The 22,331-nt window shown below is 34.6% G+C and overlaps 1 protein-coding gene and 2 long non-coding RNA genes across 7 annotated transcripts in view; 1 reads left to right on the plus strand and 2 right to left on the minus strand.

Annotated features, from left to right (window-relative positions):
* Positions 1-1,186: 1,186 nt before the first annotated feature.
* The window catches only part of LOC109064856, a 30,611-nt gene continuing 9,466 nt past the window's right edge, over positions 1,187-22,331 (minus strand). Inside the window, exons 1-12 of one of the 5 annotated variants that reach the window (XM_042733814.1) lie at positions 21,807-22,050; positions 20,270-20,569; positions 4,936-4,986; positions 4,753-4,800; positions 4,599-4,649; positions 3,402-3,488; positions 3,291-3,309; positions 3,073-3,124; positions 2,879-2,951; positions 1,869-1,955; positions 1,442-1,491; positions 1,187-1,322 (exon numbers count right to left, since the gene is read on the minus strand). In XM_042733814.1, the coding sequence (XP_042589748.1) occupies positions 1,245-1,322; positions 1,442-1,491; positions 1,869-1,955; positions 2,879-2,951; positions 3,073-3,124; positions 3,291-3,309; positions 3,402-3,488; positions 4,599-4,649; positions 4,753-4,800; positions 4,936-4,986; positions 20,270-20,569; positions 21,807-21,927 (1,017 nt within the window). In that variant the 5' untranslated portion in view covers positions 21,928-22,050 and the 3' untranslated portion in view covers positions 1,187-1,244. Of the gene's footprint in view, positions 1,323-1,441; positions 1,492-1,868; positions 1,956-2,878; positions 2,952-3,072; positions 3,125-3,290; positions 3,310-3,401; positions 3,489-4,598; positions 4,653-4,752; positions 4,801-4,935; positions 4,987-20,269; positions 20,570-21,806; positions 22,051-22,331 lie in introns of those variants that run through there. The other 4 variants (XM_042733813.1, XM_042733817.1, XM_042733816.1 and 1 more) reach the window with 4 other exon arrangements.
* On the plus strand, positions 10,277-11,909 carry LOC109074752. The gene is made up of 6 exons (XR_006155860.1): positions 10,277-10,308; positions 10,663-10,693; positions 10,788-10,849; positions 10,966-11,057; positions 11,179-11,297; positions 11,656-11,909. It is a non-coding gene; the product is annotated as an uncharacterized LOC109074752 (long non-coding RNA).
* On the minus strand, positions 16,122-17,664 carry LOC122138883. The gene is made up of 3 exons (XR_006155861.1): positions 16,990-17,664; positions 16,399-16,445; positions 16,122-16,313 (listed from the first exon to the last, which is right to left on the minus strand). It is a non-coding gene; the product is annotated as an uncharacterized LOC122138883 (long non-coding RNA).

Genomic DNA, 22,331 nt, shown 5'->3' on the forward strand with positions numbered 1-22,331 from the left:
CAATGTGGACATACACTATTTAAAGAAATATTAAACAGCATAAATCACTTACTGAACCTCCACCAGGAGCTTAAAAGCAATAAAGATTAACAACTTCATTACAGCGAGTGTGAGAAAAGAGACAAAACAAAACTCACACTATGAGAGGATTAGACCGTTAGACCACAGGAAATCTTTTAATAAACTGTGCAGTTTGTTTATGTAGATGAAAGTGTACTTATAGCCATGTGCACTGTGTCATAGGGCAGATGTAACATCATTTGTACTCACAGGTTGAATTTTAAATGGCATATTAGCATACTACACATGCTATCTCTGCCATATAAAGATAGAATTTGGAAAGCGTAATAGCTGAATGTCAGTATGCATATTTAAAACCAGCCACAAATCTGCTTTCAATCTTCATTTGAATATAGGAAAAATAACTGTACCATTAATAATTTAATAAAGATAACATTATTGGTATAAAGACAAGATAACATTATTGAATTCAATGGTTTTTTTTTTATTAAATATAAAAGGTATTAATATGCAAATAATTAGCAGCTCTGCAGTCAGTGGTCAATTTATAAGATACAAGGGCTGCATGCAAAAATCATATCAGCTAATCATATGGCAGTATTGATCAGTCACTGGTCATTGAGTGGACTGTAGTTTGACAAAGAAAATAATACAGATGAAATGAGTAGGACACTATGACAATTTTTTTGATAATTAGCATATTTATCTAATATTTTGGCTAATCTGAAGGCACTTTTTGCTACATTTAATACATTTTACTAATATAAAATCAATTTTCTCCATTTTCTATGTTGGCAAATATACATCAAAATGTATTTTAATATAAAATACCAAATACCTTAATATTAAGTGTATAAAAATAAACTACAAAATACACCAGCCACACCATGTATCAAAATAAACTACTTGTATTTTAAAAATACTAAAAAATAAGTTTGCAAGGGAGCATGAAATTTCTATAAAACACTCAGCACACATGAACTTAGACAGATTTGAAAATATATTGAAATTATGTTTGTGCAAAAAAACAAACAAAAAATTATTTTTAATTTTTTTTTTTTGTTTGTTTATTTTTTGTTAAGTTATTTTTTCTTGGATGTATTTGTTAGGAGAAGGTAGTTTCTATAAATGTAGGTTTGATTGAATGATTGATGATAAAATCTGTTTGTCTGCAAGTAAAGATACTTCAATGCATGTACAGTACATAATAAAACAAGACATCTTCACCAAACTGTAGGATTGATCGCCTGCATTTGAGTGAACTGGTTTTCAGGGATCGTGTTGTATAGGTGATAAACATTCTTAAGAAGGAAGAAAGAAAGAATGAAAGAAAGTAAGTCAATGTGTTAGTATTTCATTTAAGATGAACAGATATGTGGTTTTGTGTGTTTGGTGTGTGAAAGTGTTCACACATACATACCTCGTTTTCTTCTGGATTTCCCTGTTTCTGTTGTTCATTGATCACAACATCTGTAATGCAATGCAGAACCATTTAAACCAGTCATATCCATTTAACAAATATGTGTTGGCCTAGATTAACAAGGTCTCGATCATGAACTTTACCACGTTTATTTCAAACTTTGAAACTTTGCACAGCAGAATCATCTCTTCTCAGACTCTGTTTTGATGAATTTAATAAGCCCACTTCCTCCATAGCACACTGTGTTTGGGCAGCTAGGTTTTTTAGAACATAAATGTGGGCTTGTAGCTTTTGTGCTAGTGAGGAAGTTTCGAGTTGCGACACCACAGTGGTTTTAGTCCTATATGTATATAAAAAAACTCTTAAGTGAAAAGAAAGAGAGAGATTCAAATCCTCATCATGATATGACAAAGAAACATTTCCTTACCTGAGGGCTGGTAAATTACATTTACAGATGTAATGTGTTTTGTGGGATCTGCTGTGCTGTCCAGATGTGATTCTGGGTGTTCGAGGCCTTTGAAAGAACAGCATGATGAAGAACAGAGTCAAACAGAGTCAATAGAAAACTATACAAAACAAGAAGACAAATGTTAAATTGCACAATGATTGGATGAGTGCATTTGTAAATTAGATACGAGAGCTAAAGTGTTGCAGTGTTGATATTTTTGTAGGCCAAAAATCCAGAAATGTGGTAGCATTTTAGCCCTGTCCTGGATGGGTTTTTGGTTAAAAACCTTAAATAAGGGCTGTGGTTAACACAAGCTCAAGATGTTTCCATGTTTTAGTCTACAACATAAAATAAGCCCTTGTGAGCCTTTTGTCAAAGCTTTTATTTGTCTTGAAAAAGGTGATTGCTAAAAAGCAGCAAAAAACACTTAACAGGTAAACTCATCTACTCAATCATTAGCTTTAACTGCCTTATTTTACTGACTCTTTTTTAAATGTTTTTAAATAAAAACTGAAAGAGCTCTCAGAAGCTTAATAGTGACTTTGAAGTCATCCAATCATGGTATATCTTGTTTATAGCCTACGTTTATAGCTTTTTACTTCTGGGGATTATAGGCTTCAAAATGAAAATAAAATTAAATAAATTCTGACTTCTGGATTGGCCTGCAAAAATACATCATCACTGCAGCAATCTACACAATAAAGGGAAACGATTTTCATATGACTTCTGAAGACTTGGAATATAAAACTTAAGTTGTTTGCACTACTTTTATGAGATGTTTATGGTTAATGATTTTCAGTTTGGTGTGAACTGTTCCTTTAAGAGAAGATGTGGCTAATAATACGGATCTGCTGAAGACTTGAAGGGGAAATGTCTGTGAGAAACTGTGGTCTCTGAACAATGTTCCTATAACTATAAGTATCAGTTGTGGTGAGCTACTATGTTTTTAATTGTTCTGAGATCATTTCCTGAGAAGTATGTTTTCTTACCTGCAGATATGGGCTGAGATGTTTCTGGTACAGAAGTGATCAGAGAATGTGTCTCTGCAGATCCAGAACAACTCTAAATAACATAACCAGTAATATAGGTCAAGTTTCTTTCAGCCATTCATATTTGCTATGATATATTAGAAATATATTTGTTAATTCATGATTTTAAAGATTTTAAATGCACAGATACTCACTATACCAGTTTCTTGAATGGGCGCATCTGTTTTTATTGATTTCATTTTATTGCTAAGAATCAAATATGGATATTTATGACACCTTTTCATGCATGCATATATCAGATAGGAAGCTAAACATCTACACATACAGCTACTTGACTACAAAATTATTTTTTGCTAAAAGAAAAACAAAATATCACAGACTACTGAACTGAATGCATGAAACAAAAACTTACGGTTTTCTTCTTTTTTTACCTAGAAATAATTGAGCTGCATTATATTGCTGTGTATCACTTTGGTCAAATTTCTGTTGTGTGTTATAAATAAATCAACATTAAAATACTTACATGCAAACCAGCACAGACAGATGAGTCCCATGAGTCCAGACAAACTTCCAGCAACACCAATGGAGACCAGCACTATTAACAATGTATCTGTGTCAAAACAAAACAAACACTTTAATATATGCTTATGTGTATTATCATGTTTAATATGGACTCTGTAGATACATCAGTCCACCTGATAATTGAAGTGATACACACACACACACACACACACAAAAAAAAAAAAAAAAAAAAAAAAAAAAAACAGAAAGATTTGTTTTATTTTTATTGTGTGTAATGATCAAATAATTTATTTTGTGTTAGATTGTGTTTGAATCAGGACTGGTAAGAGAAGATTGTGCTTTTGACATTTTTTCACCTTCAAACCAGATGTATGAATTCAGTCTGTAAAGTTTAAATCCCATCTGTTATCGTGCTTCAACAACACGTCCTCTAATGTTTAAGACTTAGATCAGTAGGCAGAGAGGAGGCTGTCTTTAGTGGTGTTTTGCATTTAACCACATGAGTGTTTACACTATGAAAGCAATCTGGTCAAACACATTTTCAACTACATCTGAAAGTGGATTAAAACATTTCAGACCCCATTCACACCTGTTTTTACTTTGTAGGCTAGACAGTCCCATTTAACAACGCTCTGCCCCACCTCCATAGCCTTTGAAGACATGACTTTAAATTCTGTGTCCTTCCAAGGATGCAGCCTCTGAATTGGGACACAGCTTATGTGCTCTAAAATCAGCTCAAAAATATCAAACATGTTTGACATTCTCAGACTGAAACTAAAAAATGAAGTGACCATCATACACTACATGTTTTCCTATGAAATCTGTCGAAACAAATGTGTTCTGACTTTAGCCAACTAGCATCAATGTATCCAGACTGTAAATCTGGGCAAAAGTCATTCTGGCCTTCACTATTTTCTGACATTTACTGTTCAGCAGCATAATCATGAGACTTGACTTTGTTGAATTCTCTGTGTTTACTGTTTATATTCAGGATCAACCACTATGAGTTACTGATGTACAAATAATTCCCAGCTATATTTGAACTTTTTAATCCAACATGGCGGTGGTTGAGGAGATACCCCCTTCTATGTAAAGTGCTTTGAGTCCCCAGAAAAGCGATATATAAATGTAAGGAATTATTAATTATATTAATTCTACATAGTAACTTTTACCATTGAGAAAGAGTGGATGAACTTACTCATGGTTTCCTTTGCTGTACTGTTTGGCGTGTTTGTCTTGAATTGGAGGTCTGCTAATATAAAATAACATTGCAAGGGCAATCAGTTTTTAGAAGAAAATCATTTCTCAGATTTATTTTAGAATAACCAGAAAAGTCATTATTGACAACTTACTAGTTTTACTGTATGTTGTAGTTTCAGAAGTGGACATTACAGTTAATGCTGATAAAAAACATTGTGAAATGTTTGGTGATGTACCGTATATAGTAAATACTCATGAGCTTAAAAGAATGATTGTCGTTTTCAGGACATTCAGAATGGAGTAAGAATAACTAATTTACAAACTCAGTTACTCACGGGTTTTTATGGTTGTTGAAGTAGTTTTTTCAGTGGTGGTTGATGTTGAAACTGCAGAGAAAAATTATCAGCATTATAGAGAGACATTTTAAATTATTATCAAACTTTAAAGCAAAGCAAAGCTTGTTGGAGGGAAAACAACAACATAAACGTTAGTATTAACAATTGATTTGATGAATTTAGTGATGTAGTTTTAGGGGTACAACACAGTGATGCGCGGGTTGATCCAAAATGATCGGGTACCTGGTCACCCGCGGTTACGAGTCATCCAAAAACATTTTTAATGATATTCGGGTCGCGGTTGGTCGGGTTGTTTGAAAATAAAGATGCCAATTAAACCTTTGTAATTTATATAGTACTAGACACAATTTTGAAATACATAGGCCTACACTTGCTCAGTCTAGTGATGGGAGTTCGGTTCTTTTCCGCGAACCGGTTCTTTCGGACACTTCGATTCAATAAACCGGTTGAAAAAAACGGTTCACCGGTTCGTTTACGCTCGACGTAATGACGTCATTGGCGATGACGTAATGGCGTCAAGTCTATCAAACATTCAAATATACAAAGTCAAGTGAATTTTACAAGGTTTTTGACCAATTGTTAGCTCCTTTTTTAGTTAAAGTTTATATAGAAGCCATTAAGAAAGGGAAACTCCCACCAACTATGCGACAAGGACTTATTAAACTGATACCCAAACCAAACAAAGATAAATTAAGTATTGAAAATTGGAGACCAATTAGTTTATTGAATAGTGATGCTAAAATATTTGTACTAATTTTTGCTAAAAGATTAAAATCAGGGTTAAATGATATAATTGATGAAGAACAATCAGGCTTTATGCCAGGCCGGAATATAGGTAATAATATACGTTTGATTTTGGATATGATTGATTATAATGAATACATAGTAGATGATAGTTTTGTCCTATTTGTCGATTTTTATAAAGCATTTGACACAGTTAGTCATCAATTTATGTTTAAAAATGATCAAATGCTTTGGTTTTGGAGAACAGTTTTTAAAGGATATTTAAACTATATACAGAGGATGTAACAGCTCAGTTAAACTTGCTCATGGCACAACTCCTAGATTTGAGGTAGGTCGTGGAATACGACAAGGATGTCCCCTTAGCCCTTTTCTTTTTCTCCTTGTTACACAAATCATGGCCAGACATATTAAAAATGCCCAGTTCCAAGGTATATTGACATTAGGTACAGAATTTAAAATTTCACAGTTAGCGGATGTCACGGCATTATTTCTCCGTAATAAGCACGAGGTTATCAAAGCAATTGATTCTATCACAAAATTCTCCGAAGTCTCGGGTTTAAGAATGAATCTAAATAAATCTGCCTTGTTGTCACTAAAGGAATTTGACTTATCAGTCATAAGTGGTATTCCTGTTAAAAAATACAATAACATACTTGGGGGTTATCATTGATAAAAAATGAAAAAAAAGGCGTTGTAATCTCAATTTGTGACCCCATAGTAGAGAAAATAAGGAAAAGATTTAATATATGGTTGATGAGGGACTTGTCACTGAATGGCAGAGTTTTATTGTCTAAGGCAGAAGGGATATCACGTGCCGTCTATCTATCTTTATCCATGGGAATGCCAGCTAGTGTATATAAAAAACTTGATAAGATCTTATTTAATTTCATTTGGAGGAATAGATCCCATTATTTACGTAAAGATATTTTATGTAATTTAAGGAAAGATGGTGGTCTTGAAGTGTTGACTTTTGAAACCTTAAGTAATTCCTTTTTGGTGAGATGGTTAAGTAATTTAATTAAGGAAGCAGAGAGCATTTGGAACACATTTCCCAAACAGATTTTTGATTCACTGGGAGGATTAAACTTGTTGTTGAAATGTGATTTTAAAATTGAGAAGTTACCTGTGAAGTTGGCCAACTTTCACAAGCATGCCCTGTTAGCCTGGAAAATGGTCTACAAGCACAATTTTTCTCCCACAAACTGTTATATTAGGAACAACAGGTATATTCAATATAAAAATAAATCTATATATTATCAAAGATGGGTAGATAACAACATTCTATCAGTTGAACAACTTATGAACACAGAAGGTCAGTTACTAACATACAACGAGTTTCTTTCAAAAGCAAAATTTCCTGTCTCCCCTAAGGAGTATGCTATCGTTTTTGATGCTGTGCCAAGAAATATCATTCAGATTTTAAAATATAACTCAACTGTTGTAAGTGGCAGTTATTTGACTACACAAGAAATTTTTCTTGCCGACATTGACATCACTACCAAAAAATGCCCAAACAAATACATTAGGAATCTAATGCACACTAAAAACACTTCCTGCAGCAAGATCCTTTTGGGCTTCTCAGTTTGAAGAAATCAAATGGGAAAGAATGTGGTTAATTGGGGACAAGTTCCTCTTAAATAATAAAATAAAGAAGGTGTCTTATATAATTGTTGTTAGTATATTATAAGCAGAGAAGAATTTTTTAAAGATTTTTAATTTTGATTTTGTATTTTTGTGTATTTTTTGTTGTTTTTGTTGTGAAAATTTTTGTTATGTTTTATGATTGTATATATAGTAAGATATTTTGGAGAGATGTTGAAAACTATATAAGACGTAAAACTTTGTGGTATTTAAACATTGAGGGGGAAAGATGTGTTTATTTACTTTGAAGATGGTGGAACAGATAAGGATTTTTCTTTTTTTGTCCAATTGTTTTTAGTCTTAGGAAAATTCCATATTCTAAAGAAGAAATGGGCAGAGTCCAAACCAAATTTTGAACACACTTTTAGCAGAGCTAAAACAATATCTCACACCACTGTAAGAGGTCTTAAAAATAGAAAGGCTATTAAGACGGATCTTGTACTCTGTAAATATGTTTAATTTGCAGCCTTTTATGTAATTTGGTCTCGTTTTATTTTTATTTCTATTTTATTTTGTGGTTATTGTTTGTCTTGCATGCTTGTTTTAGTAGTATATTTTGTGTATCAACCCTGGCATAAACAGATGTTGTTGTATTGTATTGTTAATACTGAATAAAAAAAAAAATATATATATATATATATATATATATATATATAAAGTCAGTAATCATAACTTTGGTCAGTTAAAAACCTCATAATCATGAAAAGTTTACAATTAAGTTTTGCAACAACGCACCCAAATACACACTGCATGAAAAGAGCTGTATACGGACAAATACGGGATGGGAAATCTCTGCTAAACTGTAGGTTTGCCAGATAAATGAGGCAGAGTGCTTGGAAAGTTAATACACAGAAGTAAACTCGTGAAACATCCAGAAACCTTACTTATGTGGATGTATATAGGAACTGGTGGAAGTTTCCAGGAATCCTTACAGCTGGTTGTGAGGAGGGGTGGGTGTGAGGTGTGAAGGGCTTTTTATATGTTAATGACCCCCAGGTAGAGGTGCCTTCTCTGTTTTCAGAGCTGGGGGGGGGGGGGGGGGGGGGCAATGTCTCGTAAAGACAGCACATACAGTATTGTGGAACATAAAAACTGTGTTTGCTAAATACGTTTATTATTAATATAATTTAATTAGTCTATTTAAGAAACTTAGCATCATTCAAATTAACTGAAATTCAATGGACACAATTACCATTTTAATATGTGAAAATTATGTCTCTGACTTTTCATGTTTAATGTAGTCTAGAGGAATGCAACAAATGTTATTTCAGAATATATATTTTCAACACTTTGAAAACATGTCTCCACACTGCCCTATGTCAGTATGGTGTGCACGTATCTCTCAATGCTGCATTCATTGTATAAAAAGAAGCAGTTCAAATGAGACATTTTGTTTCAAAAACATCATGTAACACATATTGCTAGCTAGGATGTTGATAAATTCAGTACCATATTCATAAGTCAGTGAAATTTAAAGCTGCTTGTTTTTGCTGATGTCTCATGATTTGAAGTTCACTGTTTCTATTGTTATTATGATTCTAACCTAACATTTCATTAAATCTTTTAAAATAGAAAAAAGAAAAATCAATAGACAGGTCCATAATCTAAAAGTCTTTCACATGTGAATGCAAAACATGTTGGGTGATACAGACTGACAAAACTCGGGTAAAAATATCTGCAGATACCTGTCAGCTACTGTACTTCTAGTCCAGAGGTGCCGAAACTAGGGCACGCAGGGCCAAAGTTGGTCTTTTATAATATATCCGTGTCACATTTGACCCTGGGCCACAAAACATAAGTAAACTCATAAGTAGCACATGTAGGTTATATTTGTAGCATTAGCAATAGCCAACAATACATTAAATGGATCAAAATAATTGATTTTTCTGTTGTTAAAAAATATTAGGATATTAAAAAAGTTCCATAAAAATAATAGTAATGTAAATATATTTATTGGTGTTTGTGTGAAGATCACTACATTTATCAAAAATATATTTATCATTAGTAGCCTAATATTTGTTGCTACGGACTTCATTTGGGACAACTGGGGATTTTCTCAATATTTTTTTATTTTTAGTTTTTTATTGTTGTATCTCTGCCAAAGATTTATAAAGTAAAACTCAAAAAAAAAAAAAAAAAAAATGTACCCGTATGACTGGTTATGTGGTCCAGGGACACATATTATAAATTTTATGTAAGTTTAATTGCTATATCAAAATAACTTATGGTATATCGTATCAAGCGACACAGCCAAGCAAAATTTTTTTGTGACGATAAAAATTGGTATGTGAAACAAAATCGTTGCAGTGATCACAAAACTGCCGTGCTCTCTTTCTTCTCACTAAATCCACTGACGACCTCAAACGCTCTTCCATGATGACATGCAACATATCAGACAGTATCATTTTTCCTACAGATATAAATACAAACCATATGGAAGCGGTGGGCGGGGTGTCGCAGAAAGCATCCAATGGGGAAGGTTGTGTTTGTAAAGTATCCACTCATAACAGAGTTCCGGCCATTATGTCGGTGACGTAAGGGAATGCAACCAATGACATTACAGTATCATTCGCGCGCGAACACAATTTAAATTGTCGGCATTGTGTACGGAAGTCATTTTTTTGCGAATTGCGACTTGGTGAAACTGACTATTGTTTGTGATGGCGTGTAAAAGAAACCTGAGTTTTACTACTCCCGTGAGTAATAGGGCTTTGCAACCAGCAGCAAGCCCACTGAGCATAAATGATATAATGAAACAGCTGATCTCCGGTCAGAACGCTTTGTCTCGTCAGCTTGAGGGTTTGATGGAGAAGCAAGCTGCAAACACTGTTCTTCTCGAAGATGCTATCCAGCGTCTTTGTGCTCTTGAGCGAAAGTTTGACGGGCAAAGACCGCAAGAGGAACAAAGACCGCGGGAAGTGCCATTACATAAAAGGGATAAAGAGGGCGCACAACGTGGGCATTGCGGTAAGTTGAGTTTTATTTTAGCGGACAATATAGTAGTAAAGATATGTATAATAAAGGCTAGATGTTTGGCCCGCACCGCATTTGGCAGCCATCTTACCACGGGGAGATCGCTCGCTCACTCGTAGTATTGTGTAGAAAATTGAGCAAGTTATGGTCATTTAAATGTACATGCACCATTAAAACACAATGCTACGAGTGAGCGAGCGAGCTCCCCGTGGTAAGATGGCCGCCAGGTGATGAGGTTAGAGACTCTGTCGTAAGACATCTATCCTTTATTACACATATCTATTAGTAACAGTTAAATTATACATCACCTTGACTAAACAATTATTTTTGACCCTTTCGTTGTTGTAGTTGTCCGGCCTTTTAACAGTTTGTCACGTCTGTAAGTTACACAACGTCGTTTGAAAAATTTTGTTTCCAGCCAATGTAACGTTATGTGTGCATGTATTAAGGCAGTTTTTCATTCAATGTTACAGGAAGCTGTAAGGCGCCTTCACAATTCGGAAAACAACCCACATAAATATGATCCACAAACTGGGTTAGACTGCTGTTTTTCTGCTATGTTTATTTAGCCTTTGTGTGCCATGCTGTTTATGGGGTTTTACATATTCCTTTTAAATGTATTTAATGACACACTTCTCTCTTTCCACACAGAATAAGTTCGCCTCGTAACCAAGCAGTCATGACTTATCAGCTAGAGGAATTGAAAACAACTTTTGCAGATGCAGACCCTGAGTGTATACAAGGTAATTTTAAAATGTTTGTTTAACAATTTTAATGTCCATAATTTTAGTCTCTTATATTTTGTCCATCTTATGATTTCAATAGTGTAGTTTCTGTCACTTATCTGAATTTTCTTTTATTCAGCGTGTTGCAAGACATACTTTGAAACACTTCGGAGAAAGTACAATTTGTCTCAGCCAGAAAAGTCCCAGCTAAGAGATGCCATTAAAACAAGAGCTAAAAACCGACAAAGGAAAAGACAGGTAAGTGTAGAAATTCATCAACTTGTCTTTAAAGGGATAGTTCACCCCAAATTGAAAATTGTTATTTTCTTCTGATAACCACAAAAGAAAATATTTTTAGGAATGTTTGAAATCAAACTGATCATGAGCTCCAATCACTTCCATAGTATTTTTTTTTCTACTTTAAAGTCAATGGGGCTCATGATTGGTTGGATTATAAACATTCCATCTTTTGTGGTTATCAGAACAAAGACATTTACAGGTTTGTAACAACATGAGAGTGAGTACATTGACAATTTTCATTTTTGAGTGAACTATTCCTTTAAGTTTGATACATTTCTGGGTGTTTTTAGTGGTTAACACATTGTGTGTTTTGCAGTTGCTGGATTCCAGGTCCAAGGTGAGGAGCTTCAGCGCAGATTGGAGGCAGACATGCGCTACACTATTTTGCATCATCAGCGTGTTAAGGCTGATGGAAATGGACATGATGGACCTTCCTTTCTTCAACTTTAACTAAACTGCACTGGTTTTGCAATTTTAATAATTGCACCACAATTAACGCAATTACAATCGGCAAGTCGGTCGGACAAAAAGGGGAAAAAAATAATTAATTGGGTCAGTCCTAAATTGACAGGGTCGGTCAGTTATGGCAAACAAGAATATTTTTAAGGATGGCCTAATAGTTATTTGAAACTTGTGAAGTTTGTTAACATATTAACAACACAGCTAGTAATGACAGCGTTCGGTTTTATTGTTGTAATCATTTAATACACTTCTTAATTACAATACATTACATATTTATACATTATGTTGTCAATAAATTACCTTTATCAGTAAGTTTTGGCCACTGCCTGACATCATCTACCCAATTTTCCCTTTCACCAGACATTTTCTTTAATGAGCAGGATCCGCTTTCATTGAAATGTCATTAGAGGGCACCGGCAAGTGTCACACCGTCACACTTCGCAGGCACGCAGTAATGGCGGCAGGCAAGATGGCGGCGCCCATAGAGTTTGCGGCGGATTTGTGTATACATTGACCCGCGCATCACTGGTACAGGGGCGCCCCCAAGGGGTGGCCAGGGGTGGCCGTATAAACTCTGGCCACCCCTGTGGCCACCCCTAGGATGATTTGCAGTGGCTACTATTAATTTAAATCTATTTTAAATCTATTAATTTTAGATCTATATAATTTATATATCATTTAATATAGTTACTATCACACGAAGAGTGACGTTTTTCTCCAGAAGTCTGCATAATTGCAACTGTGACATTGATTTCATATAACAGTTCAATAAACAAGAAGTTAATATCAAGAGTTTTACGTTTTAGACAACATATTCACTTTTTGCGCTCTATTTCTAAAAACAAAAATCATTCCAAACACAGACACTGTTTTGTGTCTCTGAGCAACATGACAGTGTTTCGTTCCTGAATGAATCAACCGTTTAAATGATTCGGTTCAATCGCAATGACTCACTTATTAACAGTGACTCGCTTCCACCTACTGGCTGTTTTAATTTCACATTTAAGGTACCATTTCATTTTTTAAACAATTTCAAACATCAGTTTTCAATGTTTTATGTTTAAAATATCAAAACATTATTTATTAATTTGTAACTCCCAGGTTAAAGTATTCCATGTCCCTCAGAGCTCCATTAAACAGTGTGTAAAAACATCTAAATGGCACTTCAGATGCAGTTTCTGTTTTTCTCTGCATTGCAAAGATCAATTTTGTTGATAGTGATTGCATTTGCTTGGTAACAGCCCAAATGCAAGTGTCTGACTTAAAAGATGGTGCACAGTTTTAGAAAAAAAATGGCGTAAAGGTTAAAAAAAAAAAAAAAAGCCTCAGCTGTCAGCACACTTAGAAATAAGATATCAGCACAATAACACACACAACAAAATATTGTCTAATTTCCGTTATCGATAAAATCCCAGAAATCACAGAGATATCATTTTTTTGTCAATATTGCAAACCCTTTATTTATTTATTTATTTTTTGATGTGCCACCCCAAGATTTACTGTGGCCTCATCTGGCCACCCCTATTAAAATTTTCTGGGGGCGCCACTGCACTGGTACAACAACTTGTCACTGGGACAGTATCTTAATTTGTACTATACAATCTATTGAAAGGGTCTTTACAAATATTATCCAATCCATTCAGAATGGCCCTATAGGTGTAACATCATCATCACTAACTGATGATGTGTTTATCAAGTGAATCTGTATGACGTAAAATGATCCATGGCTAGTAAAAACACTGGAATAAAAGTTTCCAATACAGAAGAACAGCAGTGAAATATCTCACCTAGAACTGTCACTGTGGCAATATCAGAATCAGATGATGTTATGAATGAGCCTGCCTCATTTATCATTTGTGTAGTAACAGATAATGTTGTGATTCAGGTGATTGTACAGCTGCCCATCTGAGCACTTCAGCACCAGTGAGCTCGAGCTCACATGATGGACTGGTTTTCATTTTCTTCTCCTCTCTGTTTATGTAGAAATAACATGTATTCGCTGTAACATGTGGTTCTGTCTCACAGCTGATCTTCACTGCGCTGGACTCTCTTATGACATCTGGAGATACTTTTACTCTAGGAAATCCTGCAACAAAACAGTTCAATCAGTCATTACATCTCCTTACTGACCATGTTTACATGCATCATTTTCCAACTACAGTCCATGTTATCGTTTAACCTTTAAACAAATTTATAAATGTCTTTACAACATCACCCAAATAAACAATGAACAATGTCTTTGTAAAACATGTTTCATTGTTTTCATGTCCTACGTATTATAAATTGATTGTGTCAGACAAAGAAAGAGACATGCAAAATGTGCAGTGTTTGAGGCTCCAGAAATCTGCTTGAGAACTACTAGTATAGATTATAAACCCTGCCGTCACCATGTTGTCGTGATCCCTGTCTGTTTTCTTATGTCTCTGTTCATGGACTCTTAGTTTGTAGCTCTGACTTGTTTGTGACCTTGTTCCCCTCATGTTTCCCTGTTGATGCTCCTGCCTTAGATTTCTGGTCTTGCTCCTGATCAGTGTTCCTTTGTTATTTACCCTTGTTTGTTTCATTCTGTTATGCTGAGACCCAGACGAAGTGAGGTGGATCCAAATGCAAAGTAGTTTATTGGCAAAACGAGAAAAAAAAACAGAGGTAAATAACAAAGGGACACTGAGCAAGAGCAGAAGCAATGTCCATGAACAGAGACTCAAGAATCATAGAGGGATCGTGATGCATGTAAACATATTTTAGTTTGAGCCAAAATAAAAAAAAATTCTTATCACACTGATGTATGTTTAAGTGATTTTTCTAATAAGTTAGGTTTTAGTTATTTGATGCTATAAAAACAGCATGCACAAAAAACCTTATTAACATTATAAGTGAGCCTCAAGGAAAATATTAAAATAATTGTAAAAATCCAGTGTCTCGAAAAAAAGAAAATTTTTTATATTTTCAATGCCTGCACTTTTCTCAATTTCTTATTCAAGTAACACACAGAATTACTTTCATATTAACATGTGCAGATGTAAATGAATACTACAGTGGATATTCCAAGGGTGTTTACACGACCAAGTCCAGTTCATAAAATGTATCTTATTTCTTATTTCTAGGAACTCATATGTTTAATCAGATAATTGCAACCAGGTAATGAATTTTCATGACATGGCTAATGTAAAACTAATACACCAATAATAATTTGTAGGTTCAAGTGTTTGCAGTATTACTAAAATGTACTGAACACAAATGCTGAAATAAGTTCTATAAATGTGGACATAGAGTGTTTAATCAAAATTAAACAATAGACATCACTTACTGTGAGACTGAACCTCCATCAGGAGCTGAAAAACTATGAAGATGAACACCTTCCATAACAGCGAGTGTGAGAAAAGAGACTGAATGAGACTCTAATAATGGGTGAATAAGGAAGTGGAACATCAGACCACAAACTATTAATGCATTGAACAGTCAGTTATGAAGGTGAACACAGATCGTGAGACCACATGTACAGCTATATTCACTTTAACAGATGACAGATCTGGGGCAAAGACTAAAATGAAGGAAGGTAGTTTTGTAAAAGTAACACATAAATGTGCCAAAAACACCTGTACCATTAATACACTTGAAAAACACTAGATCATAATTACAAAATTAAGAATGTGGAATACATTATTCACTTTATAGTCTTTTTATTAAACAAATACACATCACTGTAAGACTGAACCTCCATCAGAAGAGATACAGAATGAGACTCTCACAAAGAGTGAATTAGGAAATGATACATCAGACCACAAACTATTTAATACATTGTGTGATCATTTCTATGAAGATGAACGTTGATCGTGTGACCATATGTACAGCTTTCTTCATTTTAACAGGTGACAGATCTGGGGCAAAGACACACTAAAAGAAGGAAGGTAGTTTTGTAAAAGTAACATATAAATGTTCCAAAACACCTGTACCATTAATACACTTGAAAAAGAAGAGATCATATTATCAAAATTAAGACTGTGGAATACATAATTCACTTTATAGTCACTTTATTAGGTACATGTTTGCTCAATAATGCATAAAACATGCTTACAAAAGTGAAGTGGTTTAGTTGCTCATTGACAGAGAAAATAATACAACTTAAACAAGTAAGTAACATTCTGCAACTTTGTGTACATGTATATATTGTAATTTATGATTTAAAAAGTACCTAAAAACTACATTAATTAGATTTAATATTTCTTAAATCTGTACCAATCGCTGAACTCCACAGATGACTCGCAGATGCTTTCAGGCTACATTTACACATTTCACAATATAACATTTTATTTTCTACCAAAATCAAAATATGAATTCAGTTGCTTTATGCTATATTATCTTTACATATCATTTTTATCTTCATCAGAGGCAACAAGTGAAGAACATAAACAGGTCATTCATGTTTTGAGGAGCACACAGAGGAAGTTAAAAGAGATGTTGTTTCCATCTGGCAGGAGGTGTAGTTCACTTCTGTGAGAACATCAGCAGAACCTGCAGAGATACAGACTTTATTATCATATATTTCTGTATCGTGGAGTTCAGTTTATGCACAACTAAACCTGTACATTGTACTTACTGGTAAAGCGGCACAGACAGATGAATCCTATGAGTCCAGACAGAAGCCTGTCAAAAGTAAAAAATGATTTAATGACTTGATTTTTTATCAAGTTTTTTTTTTTTTTTTTGGCTTTTCATAATTTAACGTAAATTGGTTCCACATGACTCCAAAACATTGCATGAAATGTAAGTTCCTTTCAGCTATTCTTATTTTCTATGATATACTAGAAATATATTTGTTAATTCATGATTTTAAAGATTATAAATGCACAGATACTCACTATACCAGTTTCTTGAATGGGCACATCTGTTTGTATTGATCTCATTTTATTGCTAAGAATAAAATATTGATATTTATGGCACCTTTTCATGCATGCATATATCAGATAGGAAGCTAAACATCTACAAATACAGCTACTTGACTACAAAATTATTTTTTGCTAAAAGAAAAACAAAATATCACAGACTACTGAATTGAATGCATGAAACAAAAACTTACGGTTTTCTTCTTTTTTTACCTAGAAATAATTGAGCTGCATTATATTGCTGTGTATCACTTTGGTCGAATGTCTGTTGTGTGTTATATATAAATCGACATTAAAATACTCACATGCAAACTGGCACAGACAGATGAGTCCCATGAGTCCAGAGAAACTTCCAGCAACACCAATGGAGACCAGCACTATTAACAATGTATCTGTGTCAAAACAAAACAAACACTTTAATACATGTTTATGTGTATTATCATGTTTAATATTTGACGCTGTAGATACATCAGTCCACCTGATAATTGAAGTGATACACACACACAAAAAACAAACAAAAAAAAAACAGAAAGATTTGTTTTATTTTTATTGTGTGTAATGATCAAATAATTTATTTTGTGTTAGTTTGTGTTTGAATCAGGACTGGTAAGAGAACATTGTGCTTTTGACATTTTTTCACCTTCAAACCAGATGTATGAATTCAGTCTGTAAAGTTTAAATCCCATCTATTATCGTGCTTCAACAACACGTCCTCTAATGTTTAAGACTTAGATCAGTTGGAAGAGAGGAGGCTGTCTTTAGTGGTGGTTTGCATTCGACCGAATGAGTGTTTACACTATGAAAGCAATCCAGTCAAATACATTTTCAACTATATCTGAAAGTGGATCAAAACATTTCAGACCCCATTCACACCTGTTTTTACTTTGTAGGCTAGACAGTCCCATTTAACAACGCTCTGCCCCACCTCCATAGCCTTTGAAGACATGACTTTAAATTCTGTGTCCTTCCAAGGATGCAGCCTCTGAATTGGGACACAGTTTATGTGCTCTAAAATCAGCTCAAAAATATCAAACATGTTTGACATTCTCAGACTGAAAACTAAAAAAGGAAGTGACCATCATACACTACATGACTTCCTATGAAATCTGGTCGAAAACAAATGTGTTCTGACTTTAGCCAACTAGCATCAATGTATCCAGACTGTAAATCTGGGCAAAAGTCATTCTGGCCTTCACTATTTTCTGACATTTACTGTTCAGCAGCATAATCATGAGACTTGCCTTTGTTGTATTCTCTATGTTTACTGCTTTCATTCAGGAACTACCACTATGAGTTACTGATGTACCAATAAAGCTTTTGAAAATAATTCCCAGCTATTATTTTAAACTTTTGAATGGTGGTGGTGGTTGTTTGCAGGAGATACCCCTTCTATGTAAAGTGCTTTGAGTCCCCCAGAAAAGCGCATATAAAATGTAAGGAATTGTATTATTAATTATATTATTCTACATAGTAACTTTTACCATTGAGAAAGAGTGGATGGAACTTACTCATGGTTTTCCTTTGCCGTACTGTTTGGCGTGTTTGTCTTGAATGGAGGTCTGCTAATGAAAATATATTATTGCAAGGGCCATCAGGTTTTTAGAAGAAAATCATTTCTCAGATTTATTTTAGAATAACCAGAAAAGTTATTATTGGCAACTTACTAGTTTTACTGTATGTTGTAAGTTTCAGAAGTGACATTACAGTTATGCTGATAAAAAACATTGTGAAATGTTTGGTGATGTACCGTATATAGTAAATACTCATGAGCTTAAAAGAATGATTGTCGTTTTCAGGACCTTCAGAATGGAGTAAGATAGAACTGATTTACAAAGTTACTCACAGGTTTTCATGTGCTGTTGAAGTAGTTTTTTTTCAGTAGTGGTTGATGTTGAAACGGCAGAGACAATATATCAGCATTATAGAGAAGACATTTTAAATTGTTATCAAACTTTAAAGCAAAGCAAAGCTTGTTGGAGGGAAAACAACAACATAAACGTTAGTATTAACAATTGATTTGATGAATTTAGTGATGTAGTTTTAGGGGTACAACAGTGATGCGCGGGTTGATCCAAAATGAGCGGTCGGTCGGGTCGTTTGAAAATAAAGATGGCAATTAAGCCTTTGTAATTTATATAGTACTAGACACAAATTTTGAAATACATAGGCCTTCACTTTATTGGCTGAATAACTGGCGCGAAGATGACACATGAGCTCAGTCTAGTGATGGGAAGTTTGGTTCTTTTCCGCGAACAGGTTCTTTCGGACAGTTCGATTCAATAAACCGGTTGAAAAAAACCAGTTTCACCGGTTCGTTTACGCTCGACGTAATGACGTCATTGGTGATGACGTAATGGCGTCAAGTCTATCAAACATTAAAAATATACAGTCAGTAATCATAACTTTAGTCAGTTAAAAACCTCATAATCATGAAAAGTTTACAATTTAAGTTTTTGCAACAACGCACCCAAATACAGTAACAGCAATAAATGTGCATACGAGGATTTAAGTCTTGAAGATAAAAGTAAATAATTTAGGTGTCATCAGCGCAGAAACCATGATCCACTTACTATACATAATCCATTGCGATTTATTTGTTAATAAATAAACTTACGTTTCGCCCTTCATTCAAGCCTTCGGTTTACCCGCGCTCATAACATTAGCACACAATCAGTTCAGAATCAATCACCAGAAGAACCAGTTCGGTTCAGACGCGCTGTGTGTCATTCTGCTTCAGGCTGAATCACGCATTGCACGGTATCATCAGCTCCTCGGTTCTCAAATCGGACGCTTCCGACAGAAACGGTTCTCGGTTTCAGTTGTACTGGTGATCCAGAAAACCGATGCAACCGGTTCTTGACTCGAGAACGAGAACCGCTCTAACCGTCACGCCTGCAGTTCAGTTCCTCAGCTGTTGCGCTTCTTGTTCCGGTGAGTGACTACATTCCGCCCATGTAAAAAATAATAAATGCGCGTCCTGAAAGCGCGCCGTTTTCTAAACGTAGCCTATTTACTTTAACTTCTTAGGTAATAATATTCAATGGGAATGGATGTTTCATGCCGAGTGCGTCATCAGATGGCGAAATTACAAAACATCTACATATATTTAATTGTTTTTTCAAAATTATCGCTAGGGACAGTTTGGCAGTCGCTGGACATTGGTAGGGACACGTGGCGTCCTCACCCTAATTCTACGCCCCCTGCGCTACGATGAGGCATTTACTACTTTTAAAAAAAGAAGCTGGTCGGGTACAATATTTTCTTTTTCTTTTTTTTGCGGTTCGAGTTGCGGGCGGGTTAGTTGAAAACGTCGGTCGGGTGCGGGTTATTTATACATTGACCCGCGCATCACTGGTACAACAACTTGTCACTGGGACAGTATCTTAATTTGTACTATACAATCTATTGAAAGGGTCTTTACAAATATTATCCAATCCATTCAGAAGTGCCCTATAGGTGTAACATCATCATTACTAACTGATGATGTTTATCAAGTGAATCTGTATGACGTAAAATGATCCATGGTTAGTAAAAACACTGGAATAAAAGTTTCTAATACAGAAGAACAGCAGTGAAATATCTCACCTAGAACTGTCACTGTGGCAGGATCAGATTCAGATGATGTTATGAATGAGCCTTGCACATTTATCATTGTGTAGTAACAGATAATGTTGAGTGATTCAGGTGATTTTACAGCTGCCCATCTGAACACTTCAGCACCAGTGAGCTCCAGCTCACATGATGGACTGGTTTTCATTTTCTTCTCCTCTCTGTTTATGTAGAAATCACATTTATTCGCTGTAACATGTGGTTCTGTCTCACAGCTGATCTTCACTGCGCTGGACTCTCTTATGACATCTGGAGATACTTTTACTCTAGGAAATCCTGCAACAAAACAGTTCAATCAGTCATTACATCTCTTTACTGACCATGTTTACATGCATCATTTTCCAACTACAGTCCATGTATAGGTTTAACCTTTAAACAAACTTATAAATGTCTTTACAACATCACCCAAATAAACAATGAACAATGTCTTTGTAAAACATGTTTCATTGTTTTCATGTCCTACGTATTATAAATTGATTGTGTCAGAAAAAGAAGACATGCAAAATGTGCAGTGTTTGAGGCTCCAGAAATCTGCTTGAGAACTACTAGTATAGATTATAAACCCTGCCGTCACCATGTTGTCGTGATCCCTGTCTGTGTTTCTTATGTCTCTGTTCATGGACTTTTAGTTTGTAGCTCTGTCTTGTTTGTGACCTTGTTCCCCTCATGTTTCCCTGTTGATGCTCCTGCCTTAGATTTCTGGTCTTGCTCCTGCTCAGTGTTCCTTTGTTATTTACCCTTGTTTGTTTCATTCTGTTATGCTGAGACCCAGACGAAGTGAGGTGGATCCAAATGCAAGTAGTTTATTGGCAAAACGAGAAAACAAACAGAGGTAAATAACAAAGGGACACTGAGCAAGAGCAGAAGCAATGTCCATGAACAGAGACTCAAGAATCATAGAGGGATCGTGATGCATGTAAACATATTTTAGTTTGAGCCAAAATAAAAAAAAAAATTCTTATCACACTGATGTATGTTTAAGTGATTTTTCTAATAAGTTTGGTTTTAGTTATTTGATGCTATAAAAACAGCATGCACAAAACCTTATTAACATTATAAGTGAGCCTCAAGGAAAATATTAAAATAATTGTAAAAATCCAGTGTCTCGAAAAAAAGAAATTTTTTTATATTTTCAATGCCTGCACTTTTCTCAATTTCTCAATCAAGTAACACACAGAATTACTTTCATATGAACATGTGCAGATGTAAATGAATACTACAGTGGATATTCCAAGGGTGTTTACACGACCAAGTCCAATTAATAAAATGTATCTTATTTCTTATTTCTAGGAACTCATATGTTTAATCAGATAATTGCAACCAGGTAATGAATTCTCATGACATGGCTAATGTAAAACTAATACACCAATAATAATTTGTAGGTTTAAGTGTTTGCAGTATTACTAAAACGTACTGAACACAAATGCTGAAATAAGTTATATAAATGTACATCAAAAATAAACAATAGACATCACTTACAGTACATCAAAATTAAACAATAGACATCACTTACTGTAAGACTGAACCTCTATCAGGAGCTGAAAAACTATGAAGATGAACAGCTCCATAACAGCGAGTGTGAGAAAAGAGACTGAATGAGACTCTAATAATGGGTGAATAAGGAAGTGGAACATCAGACCACAAACTATTAATGCATTGAACAGTCAGTTATGAAGGTGAACACAGATCGTGAGACCACATGTACAGCTATATTCACTTTAACAGATGACAGATCTGGGGCAAAGACTAAAAGAAGGAAGGTAGTTTTGTAAAAGTAATTTATAAATGTGTCAAAAACACCTGTACCATTAATACACTTGAAAAACACTAGATCATAATAACAAAATTAAGAATGTGGAATACATTATTCAGTTTATAGTCTTTTTATTAAACAAATAGACATCACTGTAAGACTGAACCTCCATCAGAAGATTAAAAACTATGAAGATGAATGACTCCATTACAGCGAGTGTGAGAAAAGAGACTGAATGAGACTCTCACAAAGAGTGAATTAGGAAATGGTACATCAGACCACAAA

The sequence above is a fragment of the Cyprinus carpio genome, chromosome B11 (assembly GCF_018340385.1).
Source record: "Cyprinus carpio isolate SPL01 chromosome B11, ASM1834038v1, whole genome shotgun sequence".
NCBI lineage: Eukaryota > Metazoa > Chordata > Actinopteri > Cypriniformes > Cyprinidae > Cyprinus > Cyprinus carpio.